The 12,999-nt window shown below is 46.2% G+C and overlaps 1 protein-coding gene across 3 annotated transcripts; it reads left to right on the plus strand.

Moving 5' to 3' along the window:
* The first annotated feature begins 759 nt into the window (after positions 1-759).
* Positions 760-11,684, plus strand: wdr32 (WD repeat domain 32). Of its 3 annotated transcripts, none has more exons than XM_063224026.1 (7): positions 760-1,330; positions 1,505-1,618; positions 3,310-3,507; positions 5,018-5,220; positions 7,806-7,892; positions 8,364-8,524; positions 11,312-11,684. In XM_063224026.1, the coding sequence occupies exons 1-7, from the start codon at positions 921-923 to the stop codon at positions 11,681-11,683; spliced, it is 1,545 nt and encodes a 514-aa protein (XP_063080096.1). In that variant the 5' UTR covers positions 760-920; the 3' UTR covers position 11,684. The 3 variants fall into 3 exon arrangements, with proteins under 3 accessions (XP_063080096.1, XP_063080097.1, XP_063080098.1); XM_063224027.1 differs by having other exon boundaries at positions 7,806-7,880; XM_063224028.1 differs by having other exon boundaries at positions 7,806-7,880; positions 8,379-8,524.
* Positions 11,685-12,999: the final 1,315 nt, after the last annotated feature.

Genomic DNA, 12,999 nt, shown 5'->3' on the forward strand with positions numbered 1-12,999 from the left:
GAGCGTTGATTCACCACTATTGTGGCCCTTGGTAATCATTCAAATATGCCGAACCAGTGTTACTCAGTATTTAGACCAGCAGTTCCAAAACTTTTGTCCTTGTACATTTCAGTGTGGTTTGCACACCCCCTAAGCAAATGTTTTGGTGTGCTGAATAGCCACAGAAGAATAGCTTCACTGCACTAGGGACCACAAATCACCACACCACCACACTGTCATTTTGCCGAATCCTCTTTTCCAATAGCCCTGATGATTTTTTTTCTCTAGGAGTCTAGCCTAATTTGGTTGTTCTAGCTACCACAGGAATTATGAGGCGCTAGGCTACTGTCTCATTTCCTGTTGTGAGAAGCGTTGTATGTCAAAAGAGGGTCTCTAAGGTAGGACTAAAACACCTTTCTTTTGCATTTAGTTTCTCATCCAACCAACTCTCTTGTCCTCACTGGCTGTAGCATTCAGGGCAGTGCAGGCGATAAACTCATTTTCTTCTACTATTATTACTATCTTCTGTTATTATTATTATTTTATTATTATTATTACTATATTATTAGTCTACTACTACTGTCTTATTGTTATTATCATTATTATTATAATTGTTATTATTATTGGTGGCGATGGTGTTATATATATATTCACACACATGACATGACATTGCTCTGCAGACATCTCTGTAATGTTTCTGTGGGACTTTAAAAACCTATCAGTTCGACGTCATCATGAAACAGGAAGCGGAAATACGTCACAACTAAGTTCGCACTGTATTTGTTTGTGTCGGTCTGTTCCTCTCGTGCAGTGGCGTCTTCTTGGAGACGGCAGGGCGATCAGGGGTGTGAGAAAACAGGTGTTAGCCGGTGATTTTGGCCCGATTCTCCACTCTCTTTCGTGACCAAAACAACAGCGTCGCGACCCCTGCAGATGCCAGAATGAGCTCCGGTGGCCCGGGCAGCGACACCGAGGAGTCTCAAGACAGGCCCTACAGTCGAGCCTCGGAGCGCGACGAACCGGAGGAAAATGAGTCCGAAGACGAAGAGGAGGAGGAGGAAGAGGAGGATGAGAACACAGGGCAAGCTTACGTGAACGACAGTGACAATGCTCGGGCCCAGAGTAGCTCGAGATCCGATCACGGGGAGCGCACGCCTGGCTCTGGAGTGGCTGACTCGCTCTTCTCGTGGATCTGGAAGAGGAGTATTCGCCGGGGGCCATATGTTGACCCATCCCGGGATAATTTTCGTACCATGACCAGTCTGTATGCCTCCATGAACCCAACCGACTCGGTTAACATCAACACACAGACTCACGGTGCTGTCTTTAACCTCGAGTATTCACCAGACGGGTAAATGAAGTTCAAACATGTGTTCCAGTGGCGTACTCGATGGACCCTATGTAGCTACCCCATGTAGCTACACTTCTTGGTGACTGTCACTTCACTCTGTGTGTGTGTGTGTGTGTGTGTGTGTGTGTGTGTGTGTGTGTGTGTGTGTGTGTGTGTGTGTGTGTGTGTTTGTAGGTCTGTACTGACTGTGGCTTGTGAGCAGACGGAGGTATTGCTCTTCGATCCGGTGTCATCTAAACATATCAAAACTCTGGTAGAGGCGCACGAGGACTGTGTCAACAACATCAGGTAAACACATTACATTGCATTACACTTAGCTGACCCTTTTTTTTTATTCAAAGCGACTAACACTTATCTGTAGTAAGGGTATTGGTTACAGTCCCTGGAGCAGTGTGCGGTTAGGCACCTTGCTCAAGGGCACCTCAGCCATGGAGTGTGGTGGGGAGTGGTAAGGGTGGGATTTTAACCTGCAATCCTCTGATTTGAAGCCCATCTCCTTAACCATTAGGCCACGGCTGCCCCATGCACACAACACACACAAATCAATACGTCAATTATGTGGAACCATGGCTCTGAATGAACACCAGCCAACCGGTCAAATGCTGGTTAAATTTAAGTTTGGCTGTTAGAAAAGATCAACTTACTAGCCACTTTGGCCCATTAGTGGGTCTTTCTCAAAGCCTAGGCCAGTGTCCTTCCAAGTGTATCAGCCTAATTAGTCACGCCCAGTGATTGGATACTTTTTGGTGAACTCTACAGAATATCCAATCACTGGGTGTGATTAATAAAGGGTATCCAATCACTGGGCGTGACTAATTAGGCTGATACACTTGGAAGGACACTGGCCTAGGCTTTGAGAAAGACCCACTGAGTGTATGTTTGGCTAGTGAGATTAAAATCTTCTAGCCATTTTGGCTGGTGATGAAAATTGTTAATTTAGGGCCCTGTGTGGAACCGATGAAGCATACTTTTGGCTGTTGTAGGCCTACAAGTGGTTATAAAAAGCCAACGCAAACATCTGGTTAAAGTGACAAAAACGTGATTCTGTTTGAGCTGTATGAGCTGTATGCTAGTGGGAATAACCCTCAACCGTGTATCTGTTTTGCACCATGGAAACATTGTGTTGATTGAGATATATCCTGTCCTGGCCCAACTGACCTTGAAAGTTTCCATATTCTTCACAATTGACAATGAACACTCTTGACATGGCACAAAATGGACAGTTTAGTAACATAGGTCATTGCTCAGCAATGTCCCATTTATGAGATATCTGTTTGCGTAATCTATTGTTATTCAAGGGTAGAATGTAAAGTAATGCAGTCATCAAGTTACAAAGGCTGCAATGAAGATTTGCAGTTGGCATCTAAGCCCTAATGTTTATTTTTGTCACGTCAGCATTGACGTTGCAGACTTTGTGTGACGGCAGAGCTCATCTATGGGATCACTGGCCAGGAAATATCCATTATTACAAATATAACATAAGCTCCAACCAAAACTAACATGTAACCTCTCTGTGAAATCCGATTCCTATTAGAATTAAGTTCAGGTATTAAATGAATTACCAAGACAAGCAAACATGTGTCCTTCCCAAATTACAATCACAGTATGTCCCAGAAAAACAAAAGCATTATTACCAAAACAAAGCAACATGTGTCCCTGCCTGAGGGCATTCTAAGAACCTTGGTCAGTAGCAAACCAGGGGTGAGTTTCTCTAAAGGGAAGTTGTTAACCTGTTAGCAACTTCGGTAGTTGCCAATGGGGAAATGCATTGAAAGCAACGAAGTAGCTAATGTAGTAAGCAACTTTGGTTTCGAGAAATTCACCCCAGTTTAAGTTGACCTTGAGGTAAATCATCTAATAGGAGAGCCTGGAATCCTTCTGGAATTCTTATGGGGTATCTATTAGCAGGTTTTCCACTTTCTGTAAGTCACTTAACCATTTTCTTGGAATAACCCCCCCCCCCCCTGTCCGTCCGTCAGGTTCCTGGACAACCGTCTGTTCGCCACATGCTCGGACGACACCACCATCGCGCTGTGGGACCTGCGCAACCTGAGCGGCAAGGTGTGCTCGCTACACGGCCATGCCAGCTGGGTGAAGAACATTGAGTACGACACGCACACGCGCCTGCTCGTCACCTCGGGCTTCGACGGGAACGTCATCACCTGGGACACCAACAGGTCAGTCAGGAGGGGTGGTTGTGTTTGTGTGCCTGCGTGTCTGTGGCGAAAAGGAAGAAAGCAGTCACACACGAGCTGAATGCAAAATCAAAAACTGTATTAAACAAAGCCGAGTAAAGTAAATAAAACCGACAGACAAGGGACAAACGTTTTGGGTCTAGCCCATCATCAGTGTTCCCAGTTCCCAGTCTTTTTCGCCATACTCTTCTTGGAATTACGCATCGAGCGAAACGCTCGGAAAAAGACATTGGCGTGGACGCCACCCCACCATTGCCTGCGCTTGTGTGGGCACGCAGTGCATGCTTGGTCCTTGTTTCTAGTATATTGTGTGTGTGTACTTTGTATTTGAGTGTGCACCCAAATATAAATATTGGCTGAGTGTGCAAGTGTGTTTATGTCTTCATACGTTTACCATGTATGTGGAAGCCTCTTTGCAACAAAAGCTTCTAACTAGTGTGGTTTTGTTGTATGGGGCACCTAATTCACGCCCTCTATTTCCTGGTTCATGGGGCAGGGGGAGTCAAAAAATAATTACTGGGCTTGAAAATTAGTGTTTTTTTGACACCAATCCAAACCTTGGACCTCCACCTATGCACCACAAATCCAAAAATCACTCATTTTCAAGCCCAGTAATCATTTTTTGACTCCCTCTGCCCCATGAACTAGGAAGTAGAGGGCGTGACTTAGGTGCCCCATACGTGGATGTGTGTTGCTGTGTTGCCACACTATCACGCCGGCAGCCTAGGTTCAATTCCGACCCGATCCCTGTCCTTTGCCGATCCCCCCCTCTCCTCTCTCGCACTCATTTCCTGTCACAATCTGGTCGACTTCAATATCTTATATCCCGTCCTCCCTTGTTCTTGTGGCCTTGCGATGTCATCGCAAAATGTCATTGACGATAGAAGTTTAATTCAGTATCTCGCAAAAGAGCAATTCGGAGGTCGTCTTCTCATTTGCAATCGGGATGTTGAATGGGGAAAAGTCCCCCAAACGTTGTCGTGCCGAGGCTGACAACGGGGAAATGTTATTGTTTTCTCTACGGAGGCGGAGCGTCAGCAAAGCACGCGGCTACAAGCACAAGTCGAGGACGGGAGTTTGGATCATGGAATGGACATATTCTCACTGTTCTGTCCTAAATAAAGGCATTAAAAGCTCTAAAACATATCTTAAAAAACTACATCAGTCACTCCCTCCGCTTGCTAGGCGCTGTTATATTTCCATAGGTCTTTGGAGAACTGATCCACCTTGATGTGATGCACATTGTTACATTACATTTAGCAGCCACTTTTATCCAACGTGACAAAGGGGATATAAAAAGCAAATACAGAGTACAGTAGTATACAAATAATGTAGAGCAAAACAAAGTGTAGCAATATATAAAACAGTTGGGTTTTTTTATGTATGGAAAGCACACTGGTCTACCGTCCTGGCCTGGAAGCACCCAGAGGGTTAGAGCGCAAGTGACTTTTTTTTACCCTTTTCTTATTTTTATGTATGTTATGTACCCAAGGTTTACGGAGGACGGTTGTCCCCATAAGAAGTTCTTCCACACGCGCTACCTGATGCGGATGCGCCTGACGCCGGACTGCAGCCGGATGCTCATCAGCACCTCCTCTGGCTACCTGCTGATACTGCACGACCTTGACCTCACCCAGAGCCTGGAGGTCGGCAGCTACCGCATACTGCGCGCACGGCGGACACCACAAAACACAGGTGGGTTTCAAACAGACACACACCCTCACCCAGAGTCTAGAGCTCGGCACAGAGCTAGGACACTGCAAATCACAGGTAGGTCTCACACACAAACACACACACACACCCTAGTAGACCTCACTCAGAGCCTGAAGGTTGGTAGTTACCGCATACTGCCTGTCCGCAGGAGATGATGGGTCTCAGACACGCATATACACACACATGCAACGTTATGCACTTCTTAAAACAGATCTGTCTTACATATGCGCAAACACACACACTCACTCGCGCACACAGTACATCGCCGCACCCCCCTCAACAGCAGTGTGTACACTGGAACGCGCGCACATGCAGCTGCAAACCTCTACACAGATAAGTCTTGGCCACACAAACACACACACACACACACACACACACACACACACACACAGTTAAGTACTTTTATTTGGATCGTCACACAGGGAAGGATTACAGATCCAAACAGTATTGGAAAAAGTCCTGTAGATTGGCAAGATTGATGATAAACAGATAATAAGTCCAGTCTCTATGGATAGATGTGACATCTCCGTCTCCAGATGGACAGGCTCCCAATTATGGCAGAAATGGAGCAGAATTTGGCACTCTTTGTACATAATCCACACAGTTGCAGTCCTCGCAGTTTATGTACACCTCCAAGGCTTCCAAACACAAGAACAATTAAATTGCAGTTATACCCAAGATGCTTGATTGATTCAAGAAGTGGCTGGTACTTAAGCACACACACACACACACACACACACACAAACACACACACACACACACACACAAACACGTACACATAGCTGCATAGCAGCTGCACCCCAATGTACCTCAACTCAGGTCAGGCACGCTCGTGAAAATACCCATCCTTACAAGCATACTTGCATGCATACCAAGACCCCATTCACACAACAACGCTGTCTTAAAATAACCTGTGTAAACACGTACACGCTCCAAGTCATATGTTGCAGGCCTTCTATTGTGATGTATAGGGGGCAGCCGTGACTTAATAGATAGGCAGTTGGTCTTAACCCATTGGCGCCTGATGTTGCGTTGCGCTACATTGGCCCTGGCGCCTGGAGCTGCATTACGCAACATTCAGGCTCATGAGATTTAAGACAACTTTATTTTAAAAAACCCTGTTTGTTTGGGATGAATGAACACATTCTAATGAAGGATCTTGGCGTTTAAATCCAACGTAGTGCATATTTTTATGTGCTTCAGATGCTGAGATATTTAGGTTTTTATAGGCTGAGGGCAGCTTTTCTTAAAAAGAGCTCAGACATTCAGCACCCTTTTCTGCAGGTGCCTTAGGCGTCAATGGGTTAAGTTCAGAGATAGTGATGGGCAACCTGAATTTAAAAGCTACAACCCAGTGCCACATATTTTGAATGGCCTTGTTTTACCTGTCCAAATGTGGACACAGGCAAAGCCAGGTCTCTTGGAGTATGTGGGACTGCTTTGTAGCTTCTGAATTCAGGTTGTCCGTCACTGCCATGGGGGTTGTGGTAGCTCAGTTGCTCGGTGGTAGCTCAGTTGGTAGAGGAGCCGTTCAGCAACCCAAAGGTTGCAGGTTCGAGCCCCGCTCGGCTTGACTCCATCGTTGTGTCCTTGAGCAAGATGCTTAACCCCAAGTTGCTCCTGGTGGCAGGGTGGTGCCCTGTGTGGCAGCCACGGCCACCGGTGTGTGAATGTGAGTGTGACTGGGTGAATGTGAGGCATACAATATAAAGCGCTTTGAGTGCTCGAAGGAGTGGAAAGGCGCTATATAAATGCAGTCCATTTTACCATTTGCAAGTTTGAATGCCATGTTTGCCCTATACCTCCTATTCAAGGCCGAAGTCTCCATCAGCAAGGTACAGTTACTACAAGAAGAAGTATGTGAACCCTTTGGAATGATTTAGATTTCTGCATGAATTGGGCATTAAATGTGTATGTACAAATGTGTAAATGTAACTGATATTGCACAAAAAATTAAATTGTATTCAGTTGGAAAGGGTTACAAAGGTATCTCTAAACACCCTGATGTTGCAGTATTAGTTTAGAATGTATTTGTATACTGTTGTGAATTAGAAGAGGATCCTAACAGATTGTATGCCCAATTCACACAGAAATACCAAGTAATTCCAAACGGTTCACATTAGGGCTGTAACGATATTGTATCGAACCGAGAAATCGTGATATCGTGAGTCACGATACTGTATCGTGATACAAGGGGGCAATATCGTGATACACCCTTTCAACATTTTGATACCCATCTGCCCAGAAAACAACCACATGATATGAAGTGATAGTGCTTCCAAGTATCATCATTATTATATAGAAACTTTTAAAAATTATTTGTAGCCTCTTGTAAACCTATTCTACCTTTGAGCTATCATAGTTTGTATTCATAAAGATTATAATATTGGCAAATGTAAAATGGAGGGGTGTATCGAACCGTAGGTCATGAATCGTGATACAAACCGAATGGTGAGTTGAGTGTATCGTTACAGCCCTAGTACACATGCTTTTCCCAACCGCTTTATCTATCTCTACATACAGTAGTTCTAGGGTCTGTAACCACTGTCCACTTTTGATTGTTTTAGAGCCATCTGCCTCGCGATCCGCTGGTGTTCCTCGTCATGGAAACGACTCAAGCAAACTCCACCCCCACAGAGAAGGTGATCGAAGATGTGGGTCAGAAGTGTCTGTGTCTGTGTTAGTCTGTCTGTCTGTGTGTCTGTCTGTCTGTCTGTCTGTCTGAGGTAGGGGTGGGAAAAGTTTTTCATTTTAGGGGCCACTTCAAATGTTATACAGTCCTCCAAGGGCTGTTCCTAGGATTTCCCTGGTTTGTGGTCATAGTACTGCCCTTGGAGGACTTTTGTGGCCCTTGTGACTTTTGTGTCCCCTCGAATGAAAAAGGTTCCCCACTCCTGCATAAGTAGCTAATATGTGAACGTTAAAGTAAAGTGTTACCCTAATTCTGGTATGGTAGTCAGAAGGCTCTAATGACACTTTTTGAATAGAAAAGAATACATTATACATTTGAAAAGAACAGTCACACTTCTTGGTGTGTGTACACTGTACGTTTGCATGTATATATGTGTCTGTATCCGTGTCTTGTGTGTGTAGCGCAAGTAATAGCGTTGTCACTGTGCTAACAGGGGTGTCGGGGGCAGGTTTGTCTCCCAGGAACAGTCTGGAGGTGTTAACCCCCGAGGTGCCGGGAGAGAAGGAGAGGGGCAACTGCATCACTTCTCTACAGCTTCACCCCAAAGGCTGGGCCACGCTTCTACGCTGCTCCAGCAACACTGATGACCAAGAGGTACATATTGCTGCACAATACACAATACACACACACACACACACACACACACACACACACACACACACACACACACACACACACACACACACACACACACAACCTGTCTGCAGCTACACTGTAAAAGCGGGGCCACGCTGCTATGCTGCTCTAACACGGATGACCAAGAGGTGCACACACACACACACACACACACACACACACACCAAACATTCAAGACTCAAATTGTGCTTCATTCCAGCAATACTTTTTTTCCCCGTTCGGTTAATGAATGATTAAGTCGGCCGCTTGGCTGTCTGTGAGTGTTGGCCCGACATGTATTTCCTTTGGACGGCAGACAATGAGGCACTTTCAGCTGAATGGACTTTCTCTTTCTTATTTTTAATCTCCAGTTATTGGAGGAAAGGTTCACGGGGACAACACTCACTCACTCACTCACTCACTCACTCTCATGCTGTGTTCCATTACCCGTACTTAATGCCCTTTCCGCACTGTGTTTGGGTACGCAGGGCGTTCCATTTCTAATCGCGAGGGTAAAGTGTACTGTAAATTACCCGGATAACGCCCCCAAAACGGCCATTTTTCGAAGTGTGGTGTTACTGTACACTTTTCGCACTCAACGGCCGCCATGTTTGTGACGTAGTTGAGTGTCAGATCTGTCAAACGGTTGAATATCTGTGATAACAGCATAGTTTTGATTCCAAAGACAATCGCCATGTGTATTAGAGGCAGGGGTAACTTTAAAAAGTGTTAGCATAAGGAACAGTGCCTTCCGTGTTGAATTGCATATTGGCGGTTGGTAAACTCGGATGTCACGCGACCAACCGTCATTTCCGTTAAGTGTATTAGACAGAACGGGAATTGGAATGTACTCGCCTCGTGAATTGCGGAGGGTGGAAAGGGTACTTCACTGCACTCAAACAAGGTACACAGTACAGAGGGTGAATAATGGAACACAGCAACTCACTCACTCACTCACTCACTCACTCACGTCGAAATGGTGTAATATTGGACTCCACCAGGGACCAGGCTTGGGAAGGGACCCCAGGCTCCCCCAAATCAGGTCTTTATGTAAAGGAGAGAGAGAAAGAGAGTGAGGACAAGAGAGATGGTGAGAAAGGGAGTGAGTGTGAGTGAGTGAGTGAGAGAGAGAAGAGGGGGTTAACGTAGCCAATCAGGTGCACCAGAAGAGCCGGGTGAACTCCTGACCCCGTCTCTCTCTTCCTGAGAAGTGTGGCGGTGCTATGCAGCGCCATAGTGGTAGTGGAGCGTGTTTGTGCGAGCCGAGCTTATCCGCTGGGATGGGCGTGACTGACTGCCTGCCTGACTGACTAGGATGAAATGCCAAACCCCTTCCAGCAAAAAAACACAGAGTTCTTCCTCTTTGGCAGCAGGTTTCTGTTTAGCGTGCGCGTGTGCATGCTTTAAACCCAACAAACATCTGGGTTCTCTTTTTGGTCTTTTGTCTCTGAATCTCCCTGTTTATTTCAAATTCCCAGCGTACAAACACCACACAAACCACACCGTTGCACACTCATACACACATCAAACACACACACACACACACACACACACACACACACACACACACACACACACACACACACACACACACACACACACACACACACACACACACACGGTAACAATTACAAACAAGAGATGCCTCCATACACACCTTCCTGAAACAGCACATGGTCAAGTCCCTCAAAAACAACTGAATCTGATTTGTGATTGTGCAAAGAATATGAAAGTGTAATGTTGTGCAACTTATCATAACAGGACATTTACTGTAGTGATTTTCTAATGTTTCTAAGATCCAAGTAAAAGTATTAAAATGTGTGTGCATCCCCCCAACACGTGTCCGTGTCCACAAAAACAGCCGCCCTCCTTGTTACCATGTGCCTATGTGCCGGGAAGCCTGGCAGGCCAGACATGGAAAAAATAGCCTGGCAGCGCCATACCACTAGCGAATCTGTGGAACCGTCATGGCACTCAAGCCACTTCAAATTGTTCAAAATGCACATAATGACCCACCAAAGCCATAGCATTACTAAGCCTCCACACAATGAGTCACGTACATAGATTCAAAATGGAAATAAAATAAAAAAAACACAGAGCATTGTGACTGCTGGATGGATTTTGCCTCCTTTTAGGTCCGCTCATATGGAGCAGCGCTAGACAACAATATTGTCTGGTGCTAGGTGGGTTCGTCCATCTAGTTTGCTAGGCTATGTGTTTTGGTGTACAAAGAATAAAAGGTTACACTTTGTCATGACAGTCATACACCGGTTACACAGTGTCATGACACAGTCATAACGAGTCATAAACATCGTCAATTTCATAAACGTCTTGTGGTCTTGAAAAGTTGACATTGTTAGGACTGTCTTTACCATAACCTAATGTCAGTTAATGACTAAGTCATAAAATGTCTGACATTGAAATCATGTTTATGAGGCATGCATGACTGTGTTACGACACAGGTATGTCATACTTATGACGCCGGCATCAAGTTAAGTGTTACTGAATAAAATTGATAAAGAGCAAACCTGATGACGCACTTGGCGAAACGCGTTGTTCACTCCGAAAAATAAGACAAAGAACAGTGTGCGGTGTCTTTTGAATTTTGTTCATTGATCACCTTCTCCTGCCTCACACCTGCACCTGCATTGCTGAGGGCTTGTGCACAAGGACTCTCTTAAAATTGATGTTCCTTTTCTTTGTGCTTGTGTGTGTGTGTGTGTGTGTGGTCCTCGGTCCTCCTCCTCCCCCTCCCCGCCTCCTCAGTGGACGTGCGTGTACGAGTTCCAGGAGGAGCAGCCCCAGCGCCACACGGTGCTCCCGCGCTGCTCGCTGCGCCTCAGCCACTACATCGAGGAGGCCAACGTGGGCCGCGGCTACATCAAGGAGCTCTGCTTCAGCCCCGACGGCCGCCTCATCTGCTCGCCGTACGGCTACGGCGTGCGGCTGCTGGCCTTCGACGAGCGCTGCGGCGAGCTGGCCGACTGCCTGCCCGCCCGCACGGCCCTGCTGCGCGAGGTGCGCTCCGTCTACTCGCACAGCGACGTGGTGCTCACCTCCAAGTTCTCGCCCACGCACTGCCAGCTGGCGTCGGGCTGCCTGAGCGGACGCGTCGCCCTCTACCAGCCGCACTTCTGAACTGCAGCGGTGGGGGGGGTGATGGGTTGGAAGGGGTTGGGGTGATTGTGTGCGTGCGTGTGCGTGACTGTGGGATGGGAGGGATTCACAGGAGGACAGTGGCGAAGGCCGTGTGTGTGTGTGTGTGTGTTTGATTGTGTGTGGGGTTGGACAGAAGACAAAAAGACAGCTGTAGTGGCCGTGTGTGTGTGTGTGTGTGTGTGTGTGTGTGTGTGTGTGTGTGTGTGTGTGTGTGTGTGTGTGTGTGTGTGTGTGTGTGTGTGTCCACGTGTAAGTGTATTTGTATGTTAATGAGTTGTGTTAGTGTGCATAAGAGTAAGTATACACTCGCTTGGCCTGATTTGGGCAGTTGGTTTTGAGGAGTTCTGTAGAGTTTGGTTGAGCTTTTTCGAGTGCAACCTTTTGTATTACTGAGCAAGACGATGGTCGAGAGAGGGAGAATGAGAGAGAGTCAGAGTGTAAGTGAGAGCTGAGAGAGAGAGAGAGAGAGAGAGAGGGGGAGAGAACTTATATTGACACACACACACACACACACACACACACACACACACGTGGGAGTGGGCCATAGAGGATGTGATGTGGCAGGGTCCGGCTTCACAAATGGCATCTGTTGACCATGAGCTTATTCTGGATGTCTGTTTGCGTATTTTGGCCAGTAGAACTATGCAGCATAGTTTTCTCTTGGATGTGTGTGTGTGTGTGTGTGTGTGTGTGTGTGTGTGTGTGTGTGTGTGTGTGTGTGTGTGTGTGTGTGTGTGTGTGTGTGTGTGTGTGTGTGTGTGTGTGTGTGTGTGTGTGTGCGTGTGTGTGTGCGTGTGCGTGTGCGTGTGCGTGCATAAGTCTGTGGATATTGTAGAATGATTGTTGAGAGATCTTCTACTAGCAACTCTGTAGCTCAAGAAAAACATGAATTGGAAAAAAAAGAATGTGCTCTTCCTCTGTTTTGCCTTTGCAGCTGTATGTATGTGTCTGTGTGTGCGTATGAATGAGTGTGCGTGCGTCTGAATGTCTGAGCTTCTGATCTTTTTTTTTTTTTTCCCAGCTCAGACGTTACTACGTTGGGATTTTTTCTGCTGCCTTCCCTTCAGTGCTGCTTTCTCTGCGCTTACAATCTCACCTTTTTTGAACTCTAAAACCTCTCATAGCCTTTCCGCTCTGCACAGTTTGATCTCTGATATTTGATCCATGGACCTCTGTTTGTGGTGTAGTCACTGCTGTGAATTTTAAAAAAGAGGAAGAAAAATGCTGGCTGACTGAAAATATGAGTGAAATGTAATGGCGATGTACATGATTCCAGAATGTTTTTTCAAAACAAA

Source organism: Engraulis encrasicolus, chromosome 19, assembly GCF_034702125.1.
Source record: "Engraulis encrasicolus isolate BLACKSEA-1 chromosome 19, IST_EnEncr_1.0, whole genome shotgun sequence".
Lineage (NCBI taxonomy): Eukaryota > Metazoa > Chordata > Actinopteri > Clupeiformes > Engraulidae > Engraulis > Engraulis encrasicolus.